This window comes from Solanum verrucosum, unplaced genomic scaffold (assembly GCF_900185275.1).
Source record: "Solanum verrucosum unplaced genomic scaffold, falcon-dt-bn FXZP01000072.1, whole genome shotgun sequence".
Classification (NCBI taxonomy): Eukaryota; Viridiplantae; Streptophyta; class Magnoliopsida; order Solanales; family Solanaceae; genus Solanum; species Solanum verrucosum.
This window is the reverse complement of record NW_026020208.1, coordinates 71529-97747: the sequence shown is the minus strand read 5'-3', so window position 1 is coordinate 97747 and position 26219 is coordinate 71529. Positions and strand designations below refer to the sequence as shown.

Below are 26219 nucleotides of genomic sequence, written 5' to 3'. Positions count from 1 at the left end.
TCTTTCCTACAATATCTGGAAGCACACTTAACTCATCCTGAGCTAGGAGTTATGGTCTTTCGAAGTTGACAAAAAATTCAACTTAATCATACTTCAAAAAATTTCAGATTTTTATATACTTTCCAAGAATGACTATTTCCAATTTCTAACTTCTTCCTAGTTCTTTCAATTAGCGAGATGTTACACTCTGTTTGGATGTTTGTTAAGTATTGTTTCATAATATATTGTATTGTATCCAATGACGTAGCTAGAAATTTTACGAAGGGTGTCCAAAAATTTCATAGCTAATAAAAATAATTTAATGAATGACACTTAAATTTGGTAGATCAAACTATGTAACATTAATGATTATTTTTTTAATTAAAAAATATATCAATTTTTTAAAAATCAAACTACATAATATTTAGCTTTAGTGTTCACGTTTATTTGATAGCAAGTGAACATATAAAAAAGAGAGAGAGAAAATTCAGTTTAGAGTGAAATCAATTTTATGCTTCAAGATTTCACGAATCCCTGATGACTAACAACGATAAATGCAAAATAAAAAGTAGAATCAAACGACTTATATTAAAAGTAATTCTACATGGAGTATTTTCTTATGGAATAAATGAATAAATAGGATTTGCTTATTAACTTTAAATTAAATAATTTTATTTAAATTTTTTATGAAAAGAAAAAAATCAAAGTCAAATAACACATCATTATTTTTGAATAATAGATTTATTAACTACGATTAAAAAATTAATTAGGAGCTCTTTTAAAAATGTAAATCACTAAGCTAAGAAACTTTATTGTTTTTCAAGGGTGTTCAAAATGTGTTATTTAACCATTTAAAATGTGTTATTTAACCATTTAAAGTATCAGTTTACATATAAATACGGTGTAATTTTCCGATGAAGTGTGTCCAATTGGACACCCTAAGCTAAGGGGTAGCTACGCCCCTGATTGTAGCGTATTGTATTGTATTGTATCGTATCATATCGTATCGTATTGTATTGTATTATATTGTATTGTATTGTATTGTATTGTATAGAGTTGTCAATATGGGCTAGCCCACCCCATCCGGGCTAACCCATACAGGCTTTGACATTTTACGGATCAGGCCGGGCTAGCCCATTTTTGGTGTGGGCCAGAAAACGGTCGGCCCAACCCACAAGTACGTGGGCTACAGGCTTGCCGGGCCAGCCCACTATTTTTAAAATTATATATTTTTTAATATTATTAAAATAAATTATAAATTATAATTTAAAAATATTATCATAAATATCGACAAAACAATATTACATCATGTTAATGTTACTACTTGTTAATCAAATCCACAAATGAAATTATCTTTATAATATTTATTAAGATTTTTTCAAATAAAAGTATAAATATATAAATAGAAATATTAACCTAATTGTCTTGTCACATTAAAACACAAAAAATGTGACAATATTCCAACCATAAAAAAGTTAAAAATAAACTCCTTAAAAAAATCATGAAACTTATGGCGTATCTAACACATCATGAAATCTATGGCGTATCCAACACTTCATGATCATCTTCATCAAGCATATCTGAATCAGCTTGTGGCAAGGTTGTCTTAACATCTTCATTTTCATCTGCAATTTATATGCGGTTTCAATTAGTTAAATATTAAATAGATTTTGAGTTTGGATTCTCTTTAATTTTAAATTTTAATATTATATTATATCATATATTTTTAATTATTTTTATTTGGCCCACGAGCTGGCCCTACCTATATTTCTCAAGCCCCACAAATCAGCAGGCTTATTCAGGCCGGGCTAAAAAGCCCTTTTCTTAAATGGGCTCCAAAAATCTTAGTCCAGCCCTATTAAATCCCGGGTTAAGCCAGGCTGGCCCAACAGGCCTAGCCCATATTGACGGCTCTAGTATTGTATCATATCATATTGTATTGTATTTTATTTTATTGTATTGTATTGTACTATACTATATTGTATTGTATTGTATTGTATTGTATTGTATTGTATTGTATTGTATTGTATTGTATTGCTTTAATGAAAATAATGTTTGGATAAATTGTATTGTTCCCACACAGTTATATATTGTCACACATCAACAATTTGAATGATATACGCATTAGAAAAGTAGGGTAGACGTAGAGTTGCAATGAAAATATAGGGTAAAGGATAAAGTAAGATTATTAAATAATAAGAAAAAATAAATGAAAAGAAAATATTAAGATAGTGACGTGATGAGTCTTTTTGTCGTTACCTAACGATGAATTTAGACGATACAACACAATAAAGTTTAAGTAACAATCAAAACAAATATTGTATCTTAACTAACAATACAATACAATGGATAACAACCATCCAAACAAGGTGGAAGTGTGTTTTAATACATAGTTAATGATAGTTCGTGTAGAAAGAGGGAATCGTTGATAGTTAAAATGTGAAATTTGCGCGAAAAATTGATACTCCATGTGTGTTATATGCAATTCTCATGGCCAACAGAAGCCATAGAATATGTTCGTCGAAAATTATTCAGAATTTCTATTATACCTTTTTAATTTGTTTGAGATTGAGGCATAGTTATTAACTTATCATGATTTGCAAATTTTGCTTTATAAATTATGAGCTGAAAAATTGGGCTGATTTGGATTCATTGTAGTAAGTACGGAAAATGGTCAAAATTACCCTCGAACTATTCAAAATAGCTCATATATATCCATTAATTATGTTTGGGATCAAAACTACCATTGTCGTCTATGTTTTGGACCACAAATACCCTTAAATTATAATTATAATTATAATTATTACATTTTTAATATCGTTTACTATTATTGTCGTAGTAAGTAATTTTTTTTTATGATTACAAATTATGCATTTTAAGTCAAAATATCGATCACTTTTACTTCTTTGTTATAACTAGTAATTTATTTTTACTTTTCATGATTACAAATCACGCATTTGAAAAAGACTTGATTAAAAGTATCTTTAAATAATCTGATAATATAAAAATTACATTTTTATGGTGTATATTACTTAAACCTTTGTAATAAGCTTTCTTCTTCTTGTAGTCTTAACTTCCCTTATTTGGGGGCCTATAATGCGTGATCTGGATTTAATCGGAATTTTAATGTGGATTCCGAACACCAAATGAAAAACCAAAAAAAAAAACTTCCCTCATTTGGTAATCCCTTTTCTTCCTCATTTTATTTAATCCCATTGTCCTCACTTTCTTCTTCTCATCAATAAACTCCACTTCTAGTGGTGGTCTGGTTTAATTTATTTTTAGTGACTTTTAATTTTTAAGCTATTTTTTTTATATTTTAGAAGTATTTGGATAACACAGAAAATACTTTTTGTAAAACTGAAAAAGTATAAAGAAAAAAGTCAATAGTTGGATGTTCCCAACTTATTACGTTTTTGTCTTTTAACTTATAAGTCACTTAAAAAAAAGTTGATCCAAACACCTTCTTAATTATTTGGTTACGAAATTATTTTCACTTTTTTCCTGATTTCAGAGCCATAGAACTCTGAAAAGAATTGTTTTCCTTTTTTTAAGAAATTAGAGTTGTTTTTACTTCTTTCTTCTTTTTTTTTACTATAAATTACTAATAAAAATTCAAAAACAACTCTAATTTATTTCATTGCCAAACATAATTTCAATTTTTAAATATCATTTTTTCACTTTAATTAAAAACAAAAGCTTTTTTTTCTTATTTGCAAAATGAAATATGACCAAACGTCTATTTACAAATTATTTGGTACGTAAAATAAAGTAAAATAAAATAAAATAAAGTATCTCAAAATAATAAATTTATAACATCAACCAAACCGAGTATAAAAAATGGGACAAGTACATTTAACTAAGGGAGTAATTGAAAAGAAATTGACCGGTGATGAAAAATGTGTGGATATGACTAGGTCTCATGTTCAAAATCTAACATATGGTCAATTTAGCTAATACTCCCTCAATTACCCCCTTCATATTTTTTTTTAGAAAAGATGGACTTGCTCGGTAGGTAAGTATTTTTATTTTCAATATTAAAGTTACGAGTTCAAATTATCAAGAAAACAAAAAGATGGGAGCTTCAAGAAAAAGGGTAAAATGAAAAATTCCTTTCGTTTTATTGCGTGTATATAAATTTGATAGAATACGAGATTTTATAATTTAGTGATTTTTGTTTAATTAGCGTGTTTTTGTATAATTGAGTAATACAAAGTTTGAAATTATACAAATATGATAAAACTCGAAATAACAAATTGATACAAACACAAACATATGAACTTTAAACAGTTTTACAAATTATATTATACGAATTACATTATATAAATTATATTATACAAAATTCAAAAACTACACATTTATACAAACTTTAAAAAGTTATACAAAAAAAGATTGAATGTATATTGTGATAAAACTGAAAAAACAAAGGAAATTATCGTCATATACAAATACAAACCATCGTATACAAAATACAAATCAAACGAAGAATTGTTAGTTGTGAATTATACAAATGTGGCGAATTATACAAACGTGGCTAATTATACAAACTCGAAGTCAGCCCACGTAATTAATGGTTAATGTTAGTCGCGAGTGGTAATTATAGCAAACTATAGCTATGATGACTAATTAAGTAATATAAATTTGCTTTACCGCGTAATTTTCCCTTTTAATAATATACATAAAAAATCATTGAATATTTTTTTTTGAACTCAACCCTAGTCGAACTAGGATCCTAAATTGGGTTTAAACAAGCAAAATAAAGTACGATAGGTGTATTGTCAAGGTAAAAATGGTAGAGATGCTTGTCTAATTAGACAATTTTCCCTTGTAATTATCAACTTTACAATTTTAGGCTCGTGAAACTTGCGTTTAGTATAAGTACTGTGTCCAACATATTTTGTACCAAACAATTATTTTTTGACTAGATATGAGATTTTGTGCCAGTAGTGACCCAATATATGTTACTCGGTTCCAATTTACGTTTAGACAGTTGATCAAAAATTTTAATATAATTTTTGAAGTAGTTAATATTATGAGTTATAATATTTTGTATGTCATTTTCAAATAATATGTATTATCCTCGTTGTTTCAATTTATGTGCCACAAATGGAATTTGGAGAGTCACCCAAATTTTTGTATGGTTGTTTAATATTTTAAATTGTTAATTATTGTGATTTATGTAGTTTTTTTTTATACATTTTCAAATAATATGTGTTATTCCTCCTACCCAATTTACGTGAGATAGATGAAATATGAAATTAGAGTTGTTTTTACTTCTTTCTTTCTTTTTTTAAAATATAAATTACTAATAAAAATGTAAAAACAACTCTAATTTATTTCATTGCCAAACATAATTTCAATTTTTAAATATCATTTTTTCACTTTAATTAAAAACAAAAGCTTTTTTTTCTTATTTGCAAAATGAAATATGACCAAACGTCTATTTACAAATTATTTGGTACGTAAAATAAAATAAAATAAAATATCTCAAAATAATAAATTTATAACATCAACCAAATCGAGTATAAAAAATGGGACAAGTACATTTAACTAAGGGAGTAATTGAAAAGAAGTTGACCGGTGATGAAAAATGTGTGGACATGACTAGGTCTCATGTTCAAAAATCTAACATATGGTCAATTTAGCTAATACTCCCTCAATTACCCCCTTCATATTTTTTTTTAGAAAAGATGAACTTGCTCGGAAGGTAAGTATTTCTATTTTCACTATTAAAGTTACAAGTTCAAATTATCAAGAAAACAAAAAGATGAGAGCTTCAAGAAAAAGGGTAAAAGGAAAAATTCCTTTCGTTTTATTGCGTGTATATAAATTTGATAGAATACGAGATTTTATAATTTAGTGATTTTAAATTAAATATGTGTATAATATATTAGAAATGTCTTTTTAAATTTTATGGTCTTGTACGTATAACAAATTATATCGATAATTTCTTAAATTTGCAGTAAATTTCATATAAACAATCGAACTCCACTCTTTTTGATTGAATACCTAAATATATGGTAAAATATTTTTATTACACTAAATATGTTACCTCCTTTAATTATACATATTAGCCTTAATAAGTTGCAAAATCTAAAACTTGTTTCGATTCAAATTAATGTATATAATTAATGGACATAACATATTTTATGTGATTAACTTATCTACGTATATATAACAAAAGCTTGAGAACGGGCATAAAAACTTTCTCAAAAATCTAAGCCAGAAATATACAATACGACTTAATCATGTGTTTAGATATTCAATTAGAACTTGTCGTAGTTCGAGTGTCTTGATGAAATTTGGCTCATCTATGTCATCATTTAAAAGTTTGGCTCATTTATGTCATTTCAGTTAACAAATAATGTCATGGATGCCCCTTTCTCAAACGAAAATGGCATAAATGAGATAAGCTTTTAACAAACGATGTAAATAAGCCCTTTTTTCAAAGCTCGATGACATATTTGAGCATTTTTCCTTTAAAAAAAACAAAAAAATGACTTTAATAATTAGGGGCGGCTCAACGCAATCGGAGGCCTAAAGCGAAATCTTATTTAGAAACCTAAAATCTAAATAAACTTCACATGCATTTATTTAAAATTTATTTCTCTTACATTTTAAAATGCAAAGTATTACTTAATATATATTTTTCATAAATGATTTATTTAGTTTCTTTTTCAATTATTAGTTTTAGATAATATTTTGTTTTTATCAATTCAGCGTTGAAAAATATAATATCATTTTACTCGGGCAATCATTATATGAATTGTTAGCATAGTTTTATAAGTAATAAGTTGACAAATTTCAAATAAATATAAGAGTTAGAACCATAGATTTGATTCAAGAAGTTGATAATTTGGTATACCCCACATTTACTATGCTTGTTGTAATGCTTGAAAATCTAAGAAGAACTGGAAAAAAAATTACAATTCACTTTGTTCAACATTTTTCTACTATTGATTGATATTTTTGACAGAATATTACTCTAACTTATCAAAATTTTAATGAAGAGAGTGTAAAAGGAGTTAAAAAGAAATAAAACAATATTTTCTTGATTTCTTCTATTTGAATGTGAGTTAAAAAGAATAAAATAATAATTTTAAATGTATACTTTTTATCATAAATAGTCAATATTTTTTCCATAAAATATTAACACATAATTTATTCTTGATAAAAAATTGAGACAGCCTAAAATTGGAGGCTTAAGGCCAATGTATTATTAAAGTATGCATAGAGCCGGTACTGTTAATAATTGAGTGACTCTCAACACTGTTTGACAAAGTCAGTCATACTCTGTTTTTCCCTCTTTATAAATAATAAGAAAACAAAATTCAGTCATACTCTATTGCTTAAGCATAAAATCCATGGAAATTTTAAGCTCAATAGTCATTGTTATTACAATAGTCAATGGGCTCGTGGTGCTCGTTAAAACAATCGATGAGAACCGAGCTCTGTTTTCTGAACTCAAGAAATTCATGTCAAATAAAGTCACACTGGTGATCTACGAATTTAATGGAGATGTCAAAGATGAGCTTTATGAAGCTGTCGAGATATATTTGAGCAACAATTTGTCTCCCAAGAATGGTAAAATCAAAGCAAGCAAGACGGAGAAGGAGAAGAATTCGATCAAAGTTGCATTGGAACATAATAAAGAGGTGAAATATATTTACGATGGCCATAAATTCAAGTGGATTTCGCTACAATCTGAGGTCAAGTCCTTTAATCTCACTTTTCGGGCGAAAGACTATGACTTTGTCCTTGACACTTACATGCCTCACATTCTGAAAGAAGCAAAATACCAAAAACACATTTGAATTATCGCGAATTTTACATCATTTATGTATTAATTAAACACATTTCAACTATTAGTTGCTACCTTTTCCTATTTGAACGATAATGATAGTACGTTCAAACTTCAAGTATGAAATGAAAACAATTGATAGTTGAAGTTTGTTTCAATACATAGTTCATGAAGAAGAGGGAATAACTTATAGTCAAAATGTGAAAATCACAGAAAAAAAAGATACTTCAATGCGATTCACATGACATACAGAAGCCATAGAATATGTTTGTCGAAAATTATTCAGAATTTCTTTTATACCTTCTTAGTTTGTTCGAGATTGAAGCATAGTTATTGTTGGATTCTTTGTAGTAAATCACATATGGTATTTTGGTGAACTATTGTTAAAGATTTCAAATATATGTACCTCTTGTCTATAAATGATGATGTTGGCCTTTATTACTTCCAACTCTTTTAAGGATTTACCATTTTTCAAATTTAATTTCTACCATTTATCAGTGTATTCGTGTATAAATTACATGTATTTGGTATAAAAAAGTTGATACAAGATCAACCTAGAACTACTATTATACAAGACCCAAGGATTTCTCCAATGAGAAAAAACGAACAAAATCAATGTAAAAATATACATCAAAACTAATGATAAAGCTTTTAAAAAGGGAACTTTCACATATAGCCACTCAAAAATAGCTTAATTACGCTCCATAACTATAATTTGTTAATTACAATTCGTAGCTACATGTTATAGGGAGAAGAGTGGCGAGCGAGATTGAGAGAGGGAGGAGAGAGGCGAGTGAGAGAGGGCATAGAGTGGGAGAGAGGCGAATTTATATGTCTATTTGTCAAAATAATTGTATATATGTAACTAGTATACATATGTGTTTGTAAATCTGGCGAGCGAGATTGGGAGAGGGAGGAGAGAGGTGAGCGAGAGAGGGCAATAATTTGTATAATTCGCGGGTGCGTTTGCATAATTAGCATGTTTTTGTATAATTGAGTAATACAAAGTTTGGAATTATACAAATATGATAAAACTCGAAATAACTATTGATACAAACATAAACGTATGAACTTTAAACAGTTTTACAAATTATATTATATGAATTACATTATATAAATTATAATATACAGAATTCGAAAACTACACATTTATACAAACTTTTAAAAGTTATACAAAAAAAGATTGAATGTATATGGTGATAAAACTGAAAAAACAAAGGAAATCTTCGTCATATACAAATACAAACCATCGTATACAAAATACAAATCAAACGAAGAATTGTTAGTTGTGAATTATACAAATGTGGCGAATTATACAAACGTGACTAATTATACAAACTCGAAGTCAGCCCACGTAATTAATGGTTAATGTTAGTCGCGAGTGATAATTATAGCAAACTATAGCTATGATGACTAATTAAATAGTATAAATTTGCTTTACCACGTAATTTTCTCTTTTAATAATATACATAAAAAATCATTGAATATTTTTTTTTTGAACTCAACCTAGTCGAACTAGGATCCTAAATTGGGTTAAAACAAGCAAAATAAAGTACGATAGGTGTATTGTCAAGGTAAAAATGGTAGAGATGCTTGTCTAATTAGACAATTTTTCCTTGTAATTATCAACTTTACAATTATAGGCCCGTGAAACTTGAGTTTAGTATAAGTACTGTGTCCAACATATTTCGTACCCAACAATTATATTTTTACTAGATATGAGATTCTGTGTTGTGCCAGTAGTGACCCAATATATGTTACTCGGTTCAAATTTATGTTTAGACAGTTAATCAAAATTTTTAATATAATTTTTGAAGTAGTTAATATTGTGAGTTATAATATTTTGTATGTCATTTTCAAATAATATGTATTATCCTCGTTGTTTCAATTTATGTGCCACAAATGAAATTTGGAGAGTCACCTAAATTTTTGTATGGTTGTTAAATTTTTTAAATTGTTAATTATTGTGATTTATGTAGTTTTTTTTTTTTTATACATTTTCAAATAATATGTGTTATTGTTATTTCTCCTACCCAATTTACGTGAGATAGATGAAATATGAAGAGCCAACTATATTTTTATATGATTTTTAAATATAACCGATTATTTCAAGTGACTAGCTATTCTGATCTATAATATTTTCAATATAATTTTATATACAACAAATTAAAAGGAAAGTAAAACAAATAAATTAAAATTGAAAGAATATTAAATTTCCAAAACATACCCTCATCGACGAATAATTGTCTGCTTTTAGCCAAAGTGAGCCCCACAAATTTGAAACAACAAACAAATCACCCTTGGCTGCAAGCACATAACTCGAGTACACTAGTTGATCAAGAGTTATTTGATTGTAGCCTCTTATTACAAATATCTAGTTTTTTTAAAATCAATACTTTAATACTATAAAATAACAATAACACAAAAAGTATAGAAATTACATTAAAAAATTAGCAAAATTAAATAAACAAACAAATAGAAAACAAAATATTTTACATATTATAAAAACTCAGACCCCACTAATCAGTGGCTGAGCCACTTTAGAGTCAGGGGTTCATCCGAACCCCCTTTGACGAAAAATTATATTATTTATATATGGTTAAAATAATTTTTTAGATATATATTGTAGATGTCGAAACCCATTCGACTACTTTAATTTGTGTCTCTATTTTTTTAGATTTTGAACCCCCTTATTAAAATTCTGGCTCCATCACTATCCCTACAAAGTAGAATTACATTGAATATGTTGTTATTTATAAGGACATAACCAAACTTTAGACGGGTCAAAACATGACTGGTGATTAATTTTCTTCGTTTCAAACGCGTTAAAATTGAATAGATCCATTAACTTAATTAACACCCCGATCTACACTTCAGAAAGACCCAATATTCAACTTAGAGTCAAGTCGGAGAAAAATAAATACTATATAGTATTTAATTGCTTATTTTCCAAAAACCTATGTTCATGTTGACTTTGCATTTTTTCCTGTATTACCTTAGGAATTGGAAAAATAGGAACATGGCAGGATGAAAGTACTAAAGTAAAAAAAAAAATCGTTAAGAGTGTTCCAAATTTACTAGTGCACATAAAAATAATATTTAACCTATATATGTAATATAATTTTTTGACTAAATGTGTTCAATTCATTATCAAATATTGGCAAAAGACGTAAACTATAAGGAAATTCTTGTGGGGGAAAAGGCATAAATTCACCCTTTAACTTGTCTCGAAAAGGCAATTACACGCTTAAACTATTATGATGACCTATTACACACCTTTACTATTTAAAAATAATTTTTTTACCCCCTATAACTGACGTGGCAAAAAAGAAAAAAGAAAAGCACGTTTGAACAATAAAAAAATAAATTAAAATCTTCTTTTTACTATCACCCTATCCCCACCCCCACCCAATGCCTCTTCTTCTCCTTCTATCCACCCCACTATACATCCATCAAAATCCTCTCCCCCCACCCCCATCATATCCTATTTTAATGCGTATTCGATTTCTCCATTTTCATTATATTTGATTTTTCTCTTCGACTTTATTGGTAGTTGATAAAATTGATGATTAAGTTTAAAAAATAAAATATAATGATGGATTTGTTGGCGTGGGTTGAAAAGAAGCGGGAATTGAAGGTGGTGGAGAAGAAAAAATTGATATTGACAATGGTGGTAGTGATATTTGGTGGTGGGTTTGTACCTTTTGATGGTGATGAGTTTGTTTATGGGTGTCAAATTTTGTTGTGGATCTTTCTAATTATTGTGGGGATAATGGTGATAGTATAATTTCGATGGTGGATTTGATCGTAGGTGGTGAAATTTATAGTGGCTATTTTGATTTTCATGGTGAAATATATAGATTTGATAGTAATATGGCGGCAATAATGGTAGTGGTTTCATGGTGGTGTTCATTGAAGAAGAAACAATTGAATGATATGGAGAATTTTAGTCAAAATTTGACATGACATCTGATGTGGTAGTGACATGACATTGATGTGGTGCAAGTGTGATACACCTCCCATTGTGAGAGTGGTGCTACATGTCTTAGGGGGTAAAAAAATTCAGTATTTAATAGCAGATGTGTGTAATAGGGTCACTATATTAAATTAAGTGTGTAATTGACTTTTCAAGATAAGTTCGAAGGTGAATTTATGCCTTTTCCCTTCTTGTGGGCATACATAGGAAAGTTTCAAAGTCTACATAGTCAATACCAACTACCACTATTGTTAGTCTTGGTGCAAGTTTTTCCAATTTTCTTTGGTCAATTTCTCACTATTTTTTTAAATTTCTTTTCTTCACATGATTTTTGCTATAAATTTACCATTTTCCTCAATTGCAATTGCATCAATATATTGGTTACTATTTTTTTCACACATTTGGTGCATAACACTAACATTCACTTGCCAAAAGAACCCTTAAAAATATGTCATCTTCATCAGCAGAATCGAAAATGGCCTTGGCCAAGACTGTTCTATCGACAGTAGGCTCTGTTGCTGCGACAGCCATGTTGGTTCGTTCGATATTTCATGACTACATTCCCCGGGAACTCCATGAATATCTCTTCTTTGGACTTCGAAACATGTTCACCAACTTCTCAAATCAGCTAACAATGGTGATTGACGAATTTGATGGTCTGGTCAATAATGAAATTTATGAAGCTGCTGAGACCTATTTGGGCAGCAAGTTGTCACCTAACATCCATCGACTTAAAATCAGTAAGCCTGAGAAGGAGAAGAATTTCAACATCGCAATGGAACGTAATGAGGAGGTAACGTCTTGCACATATAAAATTACATGTCATGTTACTTGTTATCATAAAAGGTTTGGTCTAAACTTGAAGCTACATGTTACTTGGACTCTTTAAAAAATATTGATGTGTGTGTCAGATCCTTCAAAAGTTATATTTTTTTTAGAATCCAACACAAGCAGGGGCAGATCTAAAGGTATAGATCGGGGTGCCACGGCACTCAGTGACCCCGATTAAAACTTTGTATATATATGTGTATATGTATGAAAAATCATGTATATAATACGCTTGCCACCCATCAAACATAATTGCCAGCGGTGCAATTGGCAAAAGGCGCAATGTAGTACGTGAGGGTTGAGGGTTCGAAATTGTTTTACGTTTTGCTTGTGAGGGGACTTCAACTCTTCCACTCCTTTTGTGTTCTTTTCTTTTCTTTTTCATTATTATGTGCGGGGGTTTAGTTTTTTTTTTTTTCCATTAGTTCTTTATTTGTTATTAATTATTTATCTTATTAAGAGTAACTATATTTTGTTTTTTTAAAAGTATTCTTATTGACTTTCTCTTTCACTAAGTATTAATCTTTAATTCATACGAATGTCATGTGTGAATTCTATATTAGTTAAAGTTTAATTTAGCGTCTCATAAATATTAATAAGAATATATTTCGTGAATAAGGTCTTTTATTTTTTTTTAAAAAAAAAACTACTTCAGTATATCTTTAGTATTAGAATATCTAAAAGAAAACACTACCGAATATTCATATTCGATCAATTTATTTATAAAAATTAAAAAAGAAACTAAATAACTCGAAGTAAATCTAAAATTAAAGGAACCGACCCGTTTACCCTATTTAGACAATATGACACCCACAACGTTCGAATTCGAATTCTGGATCCGCCTCTGAACATAAGTGCAACAACATTTTTTAGGGTCCGTTCCACCTAGACTAGAAGTAGTCTGATGTGGAGACTCTCCACATCAGACATATGTGATATGGAACATAGTGAGGAGGTAATTAAAGTCTTGCACATATATATAATTATAATTGCATGTCATATTATTTGTTATCATAAAGGGTTTGGTCTAAACTGGAAGCTATGTTGCCTAAACTCTTTAAAAATATTGACGGGTATGTATCAGACCCTTCAAAGTTATGCAGAGGATCCAACACGGGTACAATAACATTTTTGAGTGTTCATGTCTGTCAGACATATGACTCTTTTCCCTAATAATCCACCATTGGAATAGTGAAATTAGTCGCCTTCTTTAAAATTCATACGTCTTGATTTGAAGAACGATTGTATTCACGAGTTCAAGTAAGGTTCCACGTTTAATTTACCTTTATGATAATTTAATGTAATAGATAGCGTGAAGACAATGTTTTTTTTTTAAATCTCAAGGTTTTCTTCCGACAGGTGACAGATGTTTATAATGGACAGACATTCAAGTGGATTTGGCTCTGTAGACAAACACAGTCTACAAACTTCTATAATTCGAGGGACATGAATTCCACTCTAAAATCTGAAATCAGGTCCTTTGAGCTGACATTTCACAAGAAAAACAAGGACCTTGTACTTAATTCGTATTTGCCTCACATCATGAAAGAAGCAAAATTGCAAAAACACGTAAACAAGACGATCAAGATTCACACTGTGGATTGCGAGAGAATGTACAATTTACACGAAATGTGGAAGCCAGTGAATCTTAATCATCCAGCCACTTTTGAGACAATCGCAATGGAATCAGATCAAAAAGACATGATCTTGAAAGATTTGGAGAGATTCGTGAAGAGGAAAGATTATTATAGGAAAGTTGGCAAGGCATGGAAAAGAGGGTATTTGTTGTTTGGTCCTCCAGGGACCGGAAAATCTAGTTTGATTGCTGCAATGGCGAATTATTTGAACTTTGATATATATGATTTGGAGTTGACTTCGCTGAGGGGGAACATGGAGTTACGGAGGTTGTTGGTTGCCACAGCCAATAAGTCCATTTTGGTGGTGGAGGACATTGATTGTACCATTGAATTGCAAGATAACTTAGCTAATCGAGCTACTGTTGTTCATTCAATTAATGGTTTTGGTATGCAAGAAAGCAAGGTAAATTAGACTTTTATTTTCCATTTCCTATCTTACTATTCCTACTAGTTGTTAGTATACACAATAAAAAGTTAGGGCTATGTATTAGCTTAATACATAAGAATACACTCAAATACACCTCAGCTAGCAAGTTGGAGTGTTCTACTGTCACGGTGGACACAAGTTGAGTTGTCTAGATGTGCATTACTCATGTACTTATCTTCTCAGGTCAAGCTTGGTGTTAGTGTATTGTGATAATTTCCCTTACTAGGCCATTTTGTTTTGCAGGTGACATTATCAGGTTTACTGAATTTTATTGATGGATTATGGTCGAGTTGTGGAGACGAAAGAATCATAATTTTCACAACAAATCACATAGAGAAACTCGACCCTGCATTGTTGCGACCTGGTAGAATGGACATGCACATTCACATGGCATATTGCACACCTTGTGGCTTCAAACTTCTTGCTACCAATTACTTAGGGATTAAAGATCATAAATTGTTCAAAGAAATTGAGGAATTGATTGACATTGCCAATGTGACACCAGCAGAAGTGGCAGAGCAATTGTTGAAGGAAGATGAAGTTGAGAATTCCCTTAAAGGGTTGATTAATTTTCTTCACAAAAAGATAAAAGAGAATGAAGAGGTTAAGGCTAAGAAAGTGGAAATAACACAAGTGGAATCTGTTGATGAGAAGAAGGAAAATGTTGAAAATGAGATTAAAGAAAAGGAGGAAGAAAAGGTATTACCAAATGGGGAAAGTACTTAAATCCAAATAAAAAGTTTGTCTAATCAAATTTCACGTTGTGTAGCGCCTCATTTGATCTATATAAATAATAAAGAAGTGTATTTGATAAATTGTACAAAATTATAGGAGAACTATACTAAGAGAATTGCTATCACTTAATCATGATTGGAAGATAGTTTATATAATTTTGTACGTATTAATTAATCTGAATTAAACGACTAAGTTGTATGTCCCCTTGAGAGTATTTTACTTTATATTCGCACTATTTTATATAAATAAAATACGTACTAGTATTATTATATACGTTTACTCAATTATAATAAATATTTTTACTTAAAGGTCCTCTATCAGAAAGTTTCAAAATTTAACTATTAATACTCAAAAATCAGACTGTAAACCCAAATAGTTTTCTCCACCGGCGGCGAATTCGTCATGAAACCGGCAGCACCAGCAAATTGATTAATGAAATGCACGGAATCGGCGGCATCCATTATTGTCCGATTTGGCTCCGTTCAGCTAATTGATTTTCCGGCCGACTAATTTTGAGTGAGGTAATTTTCCCCTAATTTATATGATCTGTAAATTGAGTTACAGTGCTTTGACTCTGCATAATGATAGCCCTAACTTCAATCTCTTGTTTCGTTGTTCAACTATTTATTGTTCTATTTACCTACCTAACCTATTACCTTTTCGTGAGTTTCGTTCTTCAACTATTAGTCACTTTTTACTAAAATACTCATGGATGTTAAGTTAGCTTTCACGGTGAACAAGCTAATATTTGGTTATCTCTATTGCAATGTGTGTTTTGAATCAAAGGACGGATAGTTTAGCTAAGTAAAGAGAACTATTGATGATTGAGGTGTGAAACTTACGAAAAAGTGATGGTTTAGGTGTTCTTTTTTTACCATTAACTCCACAAAAAAAAGAATATTAGTAATCAAAGTTTGAAACTTTCTACAACAGAAGAGCAAAAATACAATCAACATATGAGAATAAAATAATTATCATTCTGTATTGAGGTTTTAGCGCTTGGTGTAACAGACTTCAATCTGAAGTCATTTTTGAAGTGCTTAGATTGAGATATAGTTGATTCATTGATTTTCCTACTATTCAAAGCAACCGTTTTACCGCCCAGGATCTAAGCATTTGAAATCTATATAGTTTCCAAATCCAAATCAGTCCATTCACAACAGGTAAGAGTAATTTTTTTTTTTGATAACCAAGAAATCTGCCTGCGACCCGCCGTTTGAATCAATCATGGCCTTCTAAACTCGGTGGATAATGGGTCCGCCCCTCTACCCTTCTCCACTTAAATACTGGGTTTCGCTTTGCATGGTGTGGGGCTTGAACCTATGATCTAAGCCACAAATCCTCCACCTTTTGCCGCTCGAGCTAGGCCTTAGGGGACAGGTAAGAGTAAATTTAATATCATTTATTAGAAAAAAAATAAGGATTAGTATATTAGAGAATTTCTTCCTTATGTTCTTTAATATGTGTTACCTCATGAGCTGGGAGGTTTTCGGAAACAGTCTCTGTACTTCTATGAGGTAGGGACAAGGTCTGGGTACACTCTTCCCTGCCCACACTCCACCATATGGGAACTACACTGGGTATGTTATTTTTGTTGTTTTATATTAGAGAATGTGACAACTAACCTCTCCAACTATTGGTATGGTTTCTGTTTTCTGATTATAGTTAAGTTGTTAAAGATGAGATTGTAGTTGATGAATTGGAACTTGCTAATTTCATTTTCTGGAATATACCAAACCATTGAAACTGTATTATTTGATTGGGAGAAATCTTCATATATTTCTCTTTCAATTTGAAGGAATCTCAAAAGTTAGAGACAAAACGGAGATGTTGTGTTTTATTTAGAAATATATTTTGATTGGTTTTAAGAGTCGCCACTTAATTTTTAAGAAAAAATCAAGAAAACTATTGTTTTCAAAAGACTAAAACAGTAAATCTGTTGAAAACTATTAAGGGGGTTCGAGGTTCCTATTAATATTCTAGGAAGGTTTTTAAAGCACCTAGAATATCCGCTAATGCGGTTATCCAACAACTAATTTATTTGGCTAAAATAATTTTAACTTAGCTTGACTTGTAAAATTGAACTATTTTGTTAATTAGGACCATTTTTAGGGAGAAAAACAGAATTATGAAATATTATCTAAGCGAAATATTTTGTAAGCTTATTCTTTAAGTTTTGTAAGAAATGACCGATTTTAGTTTATTTTTTTATTTTTTAAAATTTTTTTTTTTAAAACGAAATCGATGTCTTTCGGGGATTTGAATTGTTGATCTTAAGATTAATGACAAATATTAACGAGCAAATAAACATAATAAAACAAAGAGGGAAAGAGATTTGGGCCCAAATCTGGTTTTCCTGTCTGCCTGGGCCAGTATTTGGGCCCATTTTCGTTTTGGGCCTTTGGCCCAATTTTTCACCTGTCCTAAACTAACATGAAATAAAATATTATTTGGACCTTAGGCCCAATTTTCACCTGTCCTAAATTTCTAACATAAATAATAATAAGACGACAAGGGCTTAGGCCCAAAATAACAAAATACAAAAAAATGAAAGGTGGGCCTTTGACCCATCTTCATATACGCTAGGCGTATACTAATGTATGCAATCCTGTATTAGCTCCAAACACCTGTATACCCACGTCAAGGATATATTCTTCAACTTTGAAGGTTGATCGACTCAACAAAAGGGGATTGGGCCTCCAAGGCCCCATAAAAATGTAAGAAGGAGATGGAGTCCGTGAGGACATGGGCAAATTTCACATGCAACAAAAACAAGTAAAACTTATGAGTAACAATCCACGTGATTTAATATAGAAAAATAAGGAAATGGACTAATTGCTACTGCCTAAGCATCACAGAGGGAACAAAACACTTAATTGTGCTTAGAATCAAGTAAATGGGTATGGAGGTCATAAGCCAAGGATATAATAGTAGCAGCCCAAACATCAATACTAACTAATTTTAAGAAAAAGAAAGAAAATAAGCACGATAACTCTTTGACAACTTTCTACATAATCTGACCAATTAAGACCAACTACAGGGCAAGAAAGGAAATTAAAAAATAAATGTATCACACTAAAGACAACCAACAACACTAAATAATAGCAAGGGATTTAAACAGTAAGTCAATCTTGGATAAAGGATAAATTGAGAGATAGCATAATGGTATAATTTACGAGCAGGTCAAACAAAATTACACCTCCAAGCTACCACGGCAGACAACTTATGGCATATTTCAAACTTTAGTACATTCATATAATAATAAGGATTTTAACAGATGCAGTTCGAAAAGCCAAATGCTTTCACACGAACATTAGTACCACTAATTTCGGATGCGTAATTCAAAATCTCAGGTCACCATCTACACAACTATATGAGCACAAAGACTATCAAAGTACAATTTTGTACTTGAATCAGGCAGTGACACATGAAAAGAAAAGAAAGAAAATTTCAGAGATTCGCAGTTCGAAGGGTCCTCAGGTTTCAACATACTTATTCCCATAAGTAACAAGTTGAACATATGTAAGTCAAGTTCGAAAGTAAACCAATCACGATATATAAGTTCGTTACTTAAAATAATATGCTCATGTTCAAAACTAAAGTGAAGGCACCAGATTTCCACACATATGAAAGTAAACATTTTTTAGTGATCCTTTTAATGGTGGCAAACTGAAAAAAAAAAAAAAAAAACAGTGAAGCCAAAGTAAGCAAGAGGAAGCAAAACTGAAACAATACCACTAGTAGATGATGCAATCGCTAAAGAATCCAAACATAGCACATCATTATGTCAAGAGCTTAATGACAAACAGCAACAAAACATACTTCCAGAACATTGGAAAATCATTTCGAGATATACGAGACGAGAGATTATTATGAAGAAGGAGATGTTACTTTCTTGTGTGCAGCGAAATGGGAACAGGACGAGCAAAACAATGACCTCCACTACACCGAGACCCGAACACGAACAACGAATCAGAACGTTTGGGCAGAGATATGATGCTCAAACACCCCAAAATTGCGTCTTCCCTCTATTTTTCTTAGAGTATTTAGCTATTTTTGCTTAAACGATTATGTGTATATTTTTTTTTTGTTCTAAAATTTCCAGCCTAAAAATTTTCTCTCCTCTTCACAGTGGATAAAAGTGAATATCTGGAAGGGAAAAGTAGGTTTTTGGAAGATGGGGGGAAAAGGAAAAAATCCGGATAAAAGGAGCCCAAATTAAAATGCAAACTTCAAAATTTCTTTCACCAAATTAGGCGAACACCTTTTTCTTGCAATTTTCACCCCATTCCGGAAGAGGAAAGGGGTGGGACACGTGCTCTGTCCCGCTGTTGCGTGTGTCGACGCGTCTGGGATGCTGCTGTACGTTTCTGGTTGCTGCATTTTCTGGGTTTTCGCTGCAAAGAAGAAAACGCTACAGGGGTCTGCTGTGTCGTCTGGTATGCGTGAAAAAATAAGAAGAAACTATGTGGGGGTGTTGTATGTATTGTAATGTTGTTAGAATTGGGGGGTCTTTAATTTCTTTTGGCATGTGATATTGTATTTAACTGGTGGGCTGTTGAATGGCCCAACACTTGGTCTCTAAAATGGGTTTAAGGTGGGTAAGGAAATATAATTAGAACCAATTGAAGTTAAAAACTTAGCCGATGAATTCGGCCAAAATTTAAATAAGATGAATTAGTACAAATTAATTAATGAGCTTCATAATTTTAACAAAAATAAAATAATCAACTTAATTAGAAACTAAATTATTTAAACTATAAACTACTAAACTAATTAACCAAATATTTGAGTAGAACTAAAACCTTTTTGAGGCGATTTTTGAAGATTCATAAAATGTACTAGTTAGACACATAATTATATAATAATTAACTTAATTATAAACTAACTAATTAACTCAAAATTGTAAACTATTAGATAACTAAACAAACTAACCAAATATTTAATTAAACAAAATCTTTTTGAGACGGTTTTCTAATATTTATAAAATACACTAATTATATACATAATTATATAAAAGACATATTATTATTTAAAAATTATAACAAGTGAAAAACTATTTGAAATAACTTGCAAACTATTCTATTATCTATTTTTTTTTCGAAATTTCTAAAATTAATTACTTTAAATCATTTGAAAATTAAGAAGCTCGAAATTAATTATTATCGGGGAGGGTCAAAATTAGGTGTCAACATGTTGCATGTTGATTAGCATTGGCATTGTGATCTGATGAGGTACATCAACTTATTCAGATCATTGCTTTTCCCTATTTTAGGACAAATTTATTATATAGCTTGTTTGGTCTTCTCAGTCCGTGTGTTGTAAATAAAATGTAGGAAATCGTTGTAGAATTATTTTCTCCTATTCAAATTTTAAATGGACTAAGAGATCATTTTCTCATCTGAACTACGTATAAACCAAATACAATAATAGCAATACGAAATTCCAGCTAATTCTGTTTGTTCATCAATCAATATAATAGTACTCTTAAGGGGGACATACTACTTGATCGTTTACATCAGATTAACGAATACAAAATTATATAAACTATCTTCTAATCATTGATTAAGCAATATGGATTCTTCCTCCTTATCTTAGATCCCATTTCCATTACTTTCTTTCTTCTCATCAACAGACTTCATTTGAGTTATTTCCACTTTCGTAACCTTGTCCTCTTCCTTCTCTTTCATCTTTTTGTGAAGAAAATTAATCAACCCTTTAAGTGAATCTCCAACTTCATGTTCCTTCAACAACTGCTCTGCTGGTGTCACATTGGCTATGTCAATCAATTCCTCAATTTCTTTGAAAAATTTATGATCCTTAATCCCCAAGTAATTGGCAGCAAGAAGTTTGAATCCACAAGATGTGCAATATGCCATGTGAATGTGCACGTCCATTCTGCCAGGTCGCAGCAGTGCAGGGTCAAGTTTTTCTATGTGATTTGTTGTGAAAATTATGATTCTTTCATTTCCATAGCTCGACCGTAGCTCGTCAATAAAATTTAGTAAACCTGACAAGGTGATCTGCAATAAAAAAAAATTATTAGTAAGGTGAAGTATTACACACAACACACTACACTAATACCAAATCCAAATATTCCCGATAATTGAAACTTAATTTATTCAAGAATATCACAAATTCATGGAGGCTGAAATTATTGTAGTTCCATGTCAGTAGAATTTGTAAAAAAATATCGACTAATCCGTAGGCAAGGACGCATTACAACAATTGTTCAAAACCCCTTCACGCTCTGTCATGTCGAAATACTGCACAAAAAGAGGAATAGTAAAGATAGGAAACAGAAAATAAGACTAATTTACCGTGCTTTCGGACTGATGAAAATCATTTGAACGAACATATATAGCTCGATTAATCAAATTAGCTTTCAAGTTAATGGTACAATCAATGTCCTCAATCACCAAAATTGACTTATTGGTTGTGGCAACCAACAACTTCCTTAAATCTGAATTCCTCGTCACTGCAGTCAACTCCAAATCATATATATCGAAGTTTAAATAATTCGCTATTGCAGCTATCAAACTAGATTTCCCCGTCCCCGGAGGACCAAACAACAAATACCCTCTTTTCCATGCCTTCCCTACTTTCCTGTAATACTCTTTCCTCCTCATGAATCTCTCCAAATCCTTCAAGATCATGACTTTCTGGTCTGATTCCATCGTGATTGTCTCAAAAGAGGTGGGATAATCAAAATTCACCGACTTCCACATGTTATGTAAACAGATCATCTTTCCTTGTTTTTTTTTTGTGAAATGTTAACTCAGAGGATCTTATTACAAATTTCTAAGTCGAATCCATGTCTCTGGGGTTGTAGAAGTGTTTAGACTCTACTTGTCTACAGAGCCAAATCCAATTGAATGACTATCCATTATAAACATCTATCACCTGCTGGAATAAAACCTTAAGATTAGAAAATAGCATCATCTTCAAAAGATCTATTATGTTAAATTATTACGAAGACAAATTAAATGTGGAAGCTTACCTGAGTACCCATGCATATAGAACAATTTTTCAAATCAAGACGTGAATTTAGGGAAGTGATATTCACTTTTCTAATCTGTCTAATCTGGAGACCATAACCCTATTTATAAATACACATTGTTTGTTTCTATTTTGTTTGCTTTATCATTAAATTAGAAGTTGTATCAGCATATCTACACATAAAAACACATACTTTATGATTTTTCTTACGAACACTTAACTTTTTGCATTAAGTTGACTACCTAACTACTTGTATTCTATGTTGCTCGGACCCTAAAAATGTGGTTATATACGTGTCAGATTCTCCAAAAGTGCATAGCATTAGAAGGATCCAATATTTTCACTCGACAATCACTACAAAAAAACTGAAATTTGCTTCAAATTTTATTGCTTATTCGTTGCTAAATAGCTCATAGCTAACACAAGTTTTGGATAATCTGTGGTGACATATATTGTTGTTAAGCTACAAAATTTGTCCACCACTAATCCATATATTCTTAGTAGTAAGTATCTTTTTAGAGTCCAAGCAACATAACTTTTAGTTTGATCTAAAACTTTTATTATAACAAATAATATAACATGCAATTATCATTATATATATAGATGTGTGTTTGTGTGTGCAAATAATTACCTCCTCATTACGTTCCATGGCGATGTTGAAATTTTTCTCCTTCTCAGTCTTACTGATTTTAAGTCTATGGATTTGAGGGGACAACTTGTCGGCCAAATAAGTCGTTGCAGCTTCATAAATTTTGTTGTTGACGAGGCCATCAAATTCGTCAATCACCATCGTTAGCTGATTTGAGAACTTGGTGAACATGTTTTTGAGTCCAAAGAAGAGATATGCATGTAGTTCCTTGGGGATGTAGTTGTGGATTATCGTATGAACCAACATGACTGTTGCAGCAACTGAGCCTACTCTCGATAAAACTGTCTTGGCAAGGGTTATTTTCGATTCTGCTGATGAAGAGGGCATGCTTCTTAAGGGCTTTTTGGCTAGTGGGTGTGTAACAAGTAAATTTTTGTTTCTAAAAATGTAATAATCAAGACAAAAAAGTAGCGACAAATATTTAATATTTGATTTCAATAATGTGCGTGGATCACAATCTTTATGAAATCTTAAATATAAAGACATAATCCTTTTATTGTTATCATCATGACCAGTATTTTGGATGGCGAAAGACGATAAAAGGCGACAAGGGTCTGCCTTGCCACAAGGCGAGGCGAGCGGCGAGGTGCTCGCCTTTTTAAAGTGCGGCACCATTTAATACTAAAAAATTAAAATATTTAATTGCATATGTGAATAATCAAAATCTCAATAGCAATAACATATTAGCAAATATGTCGATTCAAAAACTGAAAATAGATAACACATACTAAAATAGAACTTGAATGAGAAAAAAAAACATAACAAAAGTCAAAACAAAGGTAGAAGTGATTCTAAAGTCTAAAGAAGAAGGAAAAAGAAACAGAGGACGAAGAAATATGAAGATGAAAAGAAGAAATATGTATAGGTTAGACTTTGGAGTCGCCGGAAAAGTCTAGCTAGTCACCGGAGGAGTCTGGTCGAAAACCCTAAAATTACCTTTTAACTTTTGAAATCCTAAATTGTTCGCCTATTTTTAGGAAAATACAAATGGTGACACATTTCTCGCCTCTTGCCTCTCGCCTTTTGACATCATGGCATCGCATTTTGAAGATCGCCTCGCCACAAAGCTAAAGGATTTTGAAGATTGCCTCGCCTCTCGCCATTGGTGACGAGGCGATCGCCTTTCACAACACTGATCACGACCATCAACTCAAGGTTTTTGCTTGTTCTTGAGTTGATGAATCATTTGTTATTTAAAATTTTGTAAGAATATAGAGCTAGACTTTGATCACACATATGGAGTTATAGAAACTTATGGATCACCATCAGAGATGAAGAACTTGTAGATCGCCTCTAGAGAGATGTATGTAGTTCTCTCCTCTTCTTCAGATGATCTGCTGGTTACGGATGCCTTCTCCCAATTCTTTTGAGTGTCTCCCTTGAGAGGTATGTAACACCCCTATTTATAGTTGTAGAAGGTAGACTATTTAAGTGTAGAAGATTAACTCTCTTGCTTGATTTTGATTGGCTCATTTGATGAGGTCACATTTAATTGGCCAAGACATGTCAATTTAGAACATTTGTTTGCCTTTGATTGGTGTTTAATATGACTAGGAGTGCCACATCATTTTAATACGTGACATCATTTTATTTGTCCTTTATTTGACTTGATGCGTCATGTCATTTGACATGTGGCATGGGCCTTGGCGTAATCGAGCGGGCTCATTATTTGAAGACCAACTCAATGGACTAGCTCATGTGAAATTGGACTCCGCTTTAAATCCAAATCTTGGAATTAAAAAAATATTATCTTGATTTGGGTTTGATATTTATTGAATTTATGAATGTATCTAAATTTAATCTAGATTTATTTCCATAAAAGTCTACTAATTCTTCAAGATTTTGCTCTAGTGTTATGTGCTAGAGCAAGAGTGAACTTGTAGAAAGCAAGAGTGACTTGCAGAAACTGACATCCTTGACTCATTGGTTTAGATTAGTTTTAAGCTAGAAGAGGTCTTGGTTCAATACTACTTAACCATAATTTTTTTTTATGAGTATATTGTATTTTTCAAAATAAAGCTTAGTTTGAGGTTTGAACCCCACGACTTCAAACACCAAAAGCGGACGGTGAACCAACATGCAATTAGTTTATTCGTATCAAGTAACATTTTGTTTTACATATAGCTTTATACATAGTATTAAAATATATATATATATTTTGTAAAATTTTCGACGAAGCGGTGTTGCTTGACACCCCTTCGCTAAACGTAAGTCTGCCTTGTTGAGCTCCTCTATTCTTCATATTTGCAAAGAAATAAGCAGAATTAGAATCCTCTAATCGGAGCCACCGGACTCTAGATTTCAGCCTATTTATGCTCTCCTCAATCATGCTCCATTTTTCTAGTTTCAATTTCAATGACTTTTCCTGCTCAAACAATATAGGGTCGTGCCTATGATCCCTCATTTGTTCTTGATGATCAGTTAGATCTTTCCTGCATTGGACTACCTTCTTATCTGCTTGAAGGAGTTCATTAGGGGAAATAAGGTGAGTTTCATAGAATTATTGGAACACAAGGTGAAAGAGAATAAAGTCAGCAATGTTATAAAGAAGATAGCCCAAGGATGGGAATGGCAAGCAAACGAAGCTCAAAGTACTAGAAATAAAATTTGGATTTTGTGGAATCTCCAACTATAGTGGAGTACACTATGCTTATAGGAAAGTACCCTTCAGGGTGGCCTAGTGGTTTGGGCTTGGGACTTCCATGTTGGAGGTCTCAAGTTTGAAACCCCTTGCCAGCGAAAGCAGGGGATTTGCCTTCTGGTCGAGCTCGTCGCACTGGGTTTCCTAGTGCGGGCTACCTCTCTTATGTTATTTGCGAGCTATTGCAAAGTAGCTGAGGTTTTACCCTGTGCGCACCCAAAAGGGTAGCAGTCCCTTATTTAAGGAAAGTTTCAAAGTCATAGTCAATACCAACTATTACTATTAATGTTAGTCTTAGTACAATTTTTCCTATTTACTTTGGACAATTTCTCACTTTATTTGTTTTTCTTTCTTCACATGATTTTACTATAAATTTATCATTTTCCTCAATGGCAATTGCATCAATGTATTGGTTACTATTTTTATTACACATTTGGTGCATAACACTAACATCCACTAGCCAAAAAACCCTTAAAAAATATGTCCTCTTCATCAGCAGAATAGAAAAAATGGCCTTGGCCAAGATTGTTTTATCAACAGTAGGCTC

At 31.4% G+C, this 26219-nt stretch overlaps 1 protein-coding gene and 1 pseudogene across 1 annotated transcript; one reads left to right on the top strand and one right to left on the bottom strand.

Moving 5' to 3' along the window:
* Positions 1–12185: 12185 nt before the first annotated feature.
* Positions 12186–15374, top strand: LOC125830164 (protein HYPER-SENSITIVITY-RELATED 4-like). The gene is made up of 3 exons (XM_049509362.1): positions 12186–12549; positions 13944–14624; positions 14892–15374. The coding sequence occupies exons 1-3, from the start codon at positions 12205–12207 to the stop codon at positions 15372–15374; spliced, it is 1509 nt and encodes a 502-aa protein (XP_049365319.1). The 5' UTR covers positions 12186–12204.
* A 5603-nt stretch (positions 15375–20977) lies between these two features.
* Positions 20978–23358, bottom strand: LOC125830163 (protein HYPER-SENSITIVITY-RELATED 4-like; annotated as a pseudogene).
* Positions 23359–26219: the final 2861 nt, after the last annotated feature.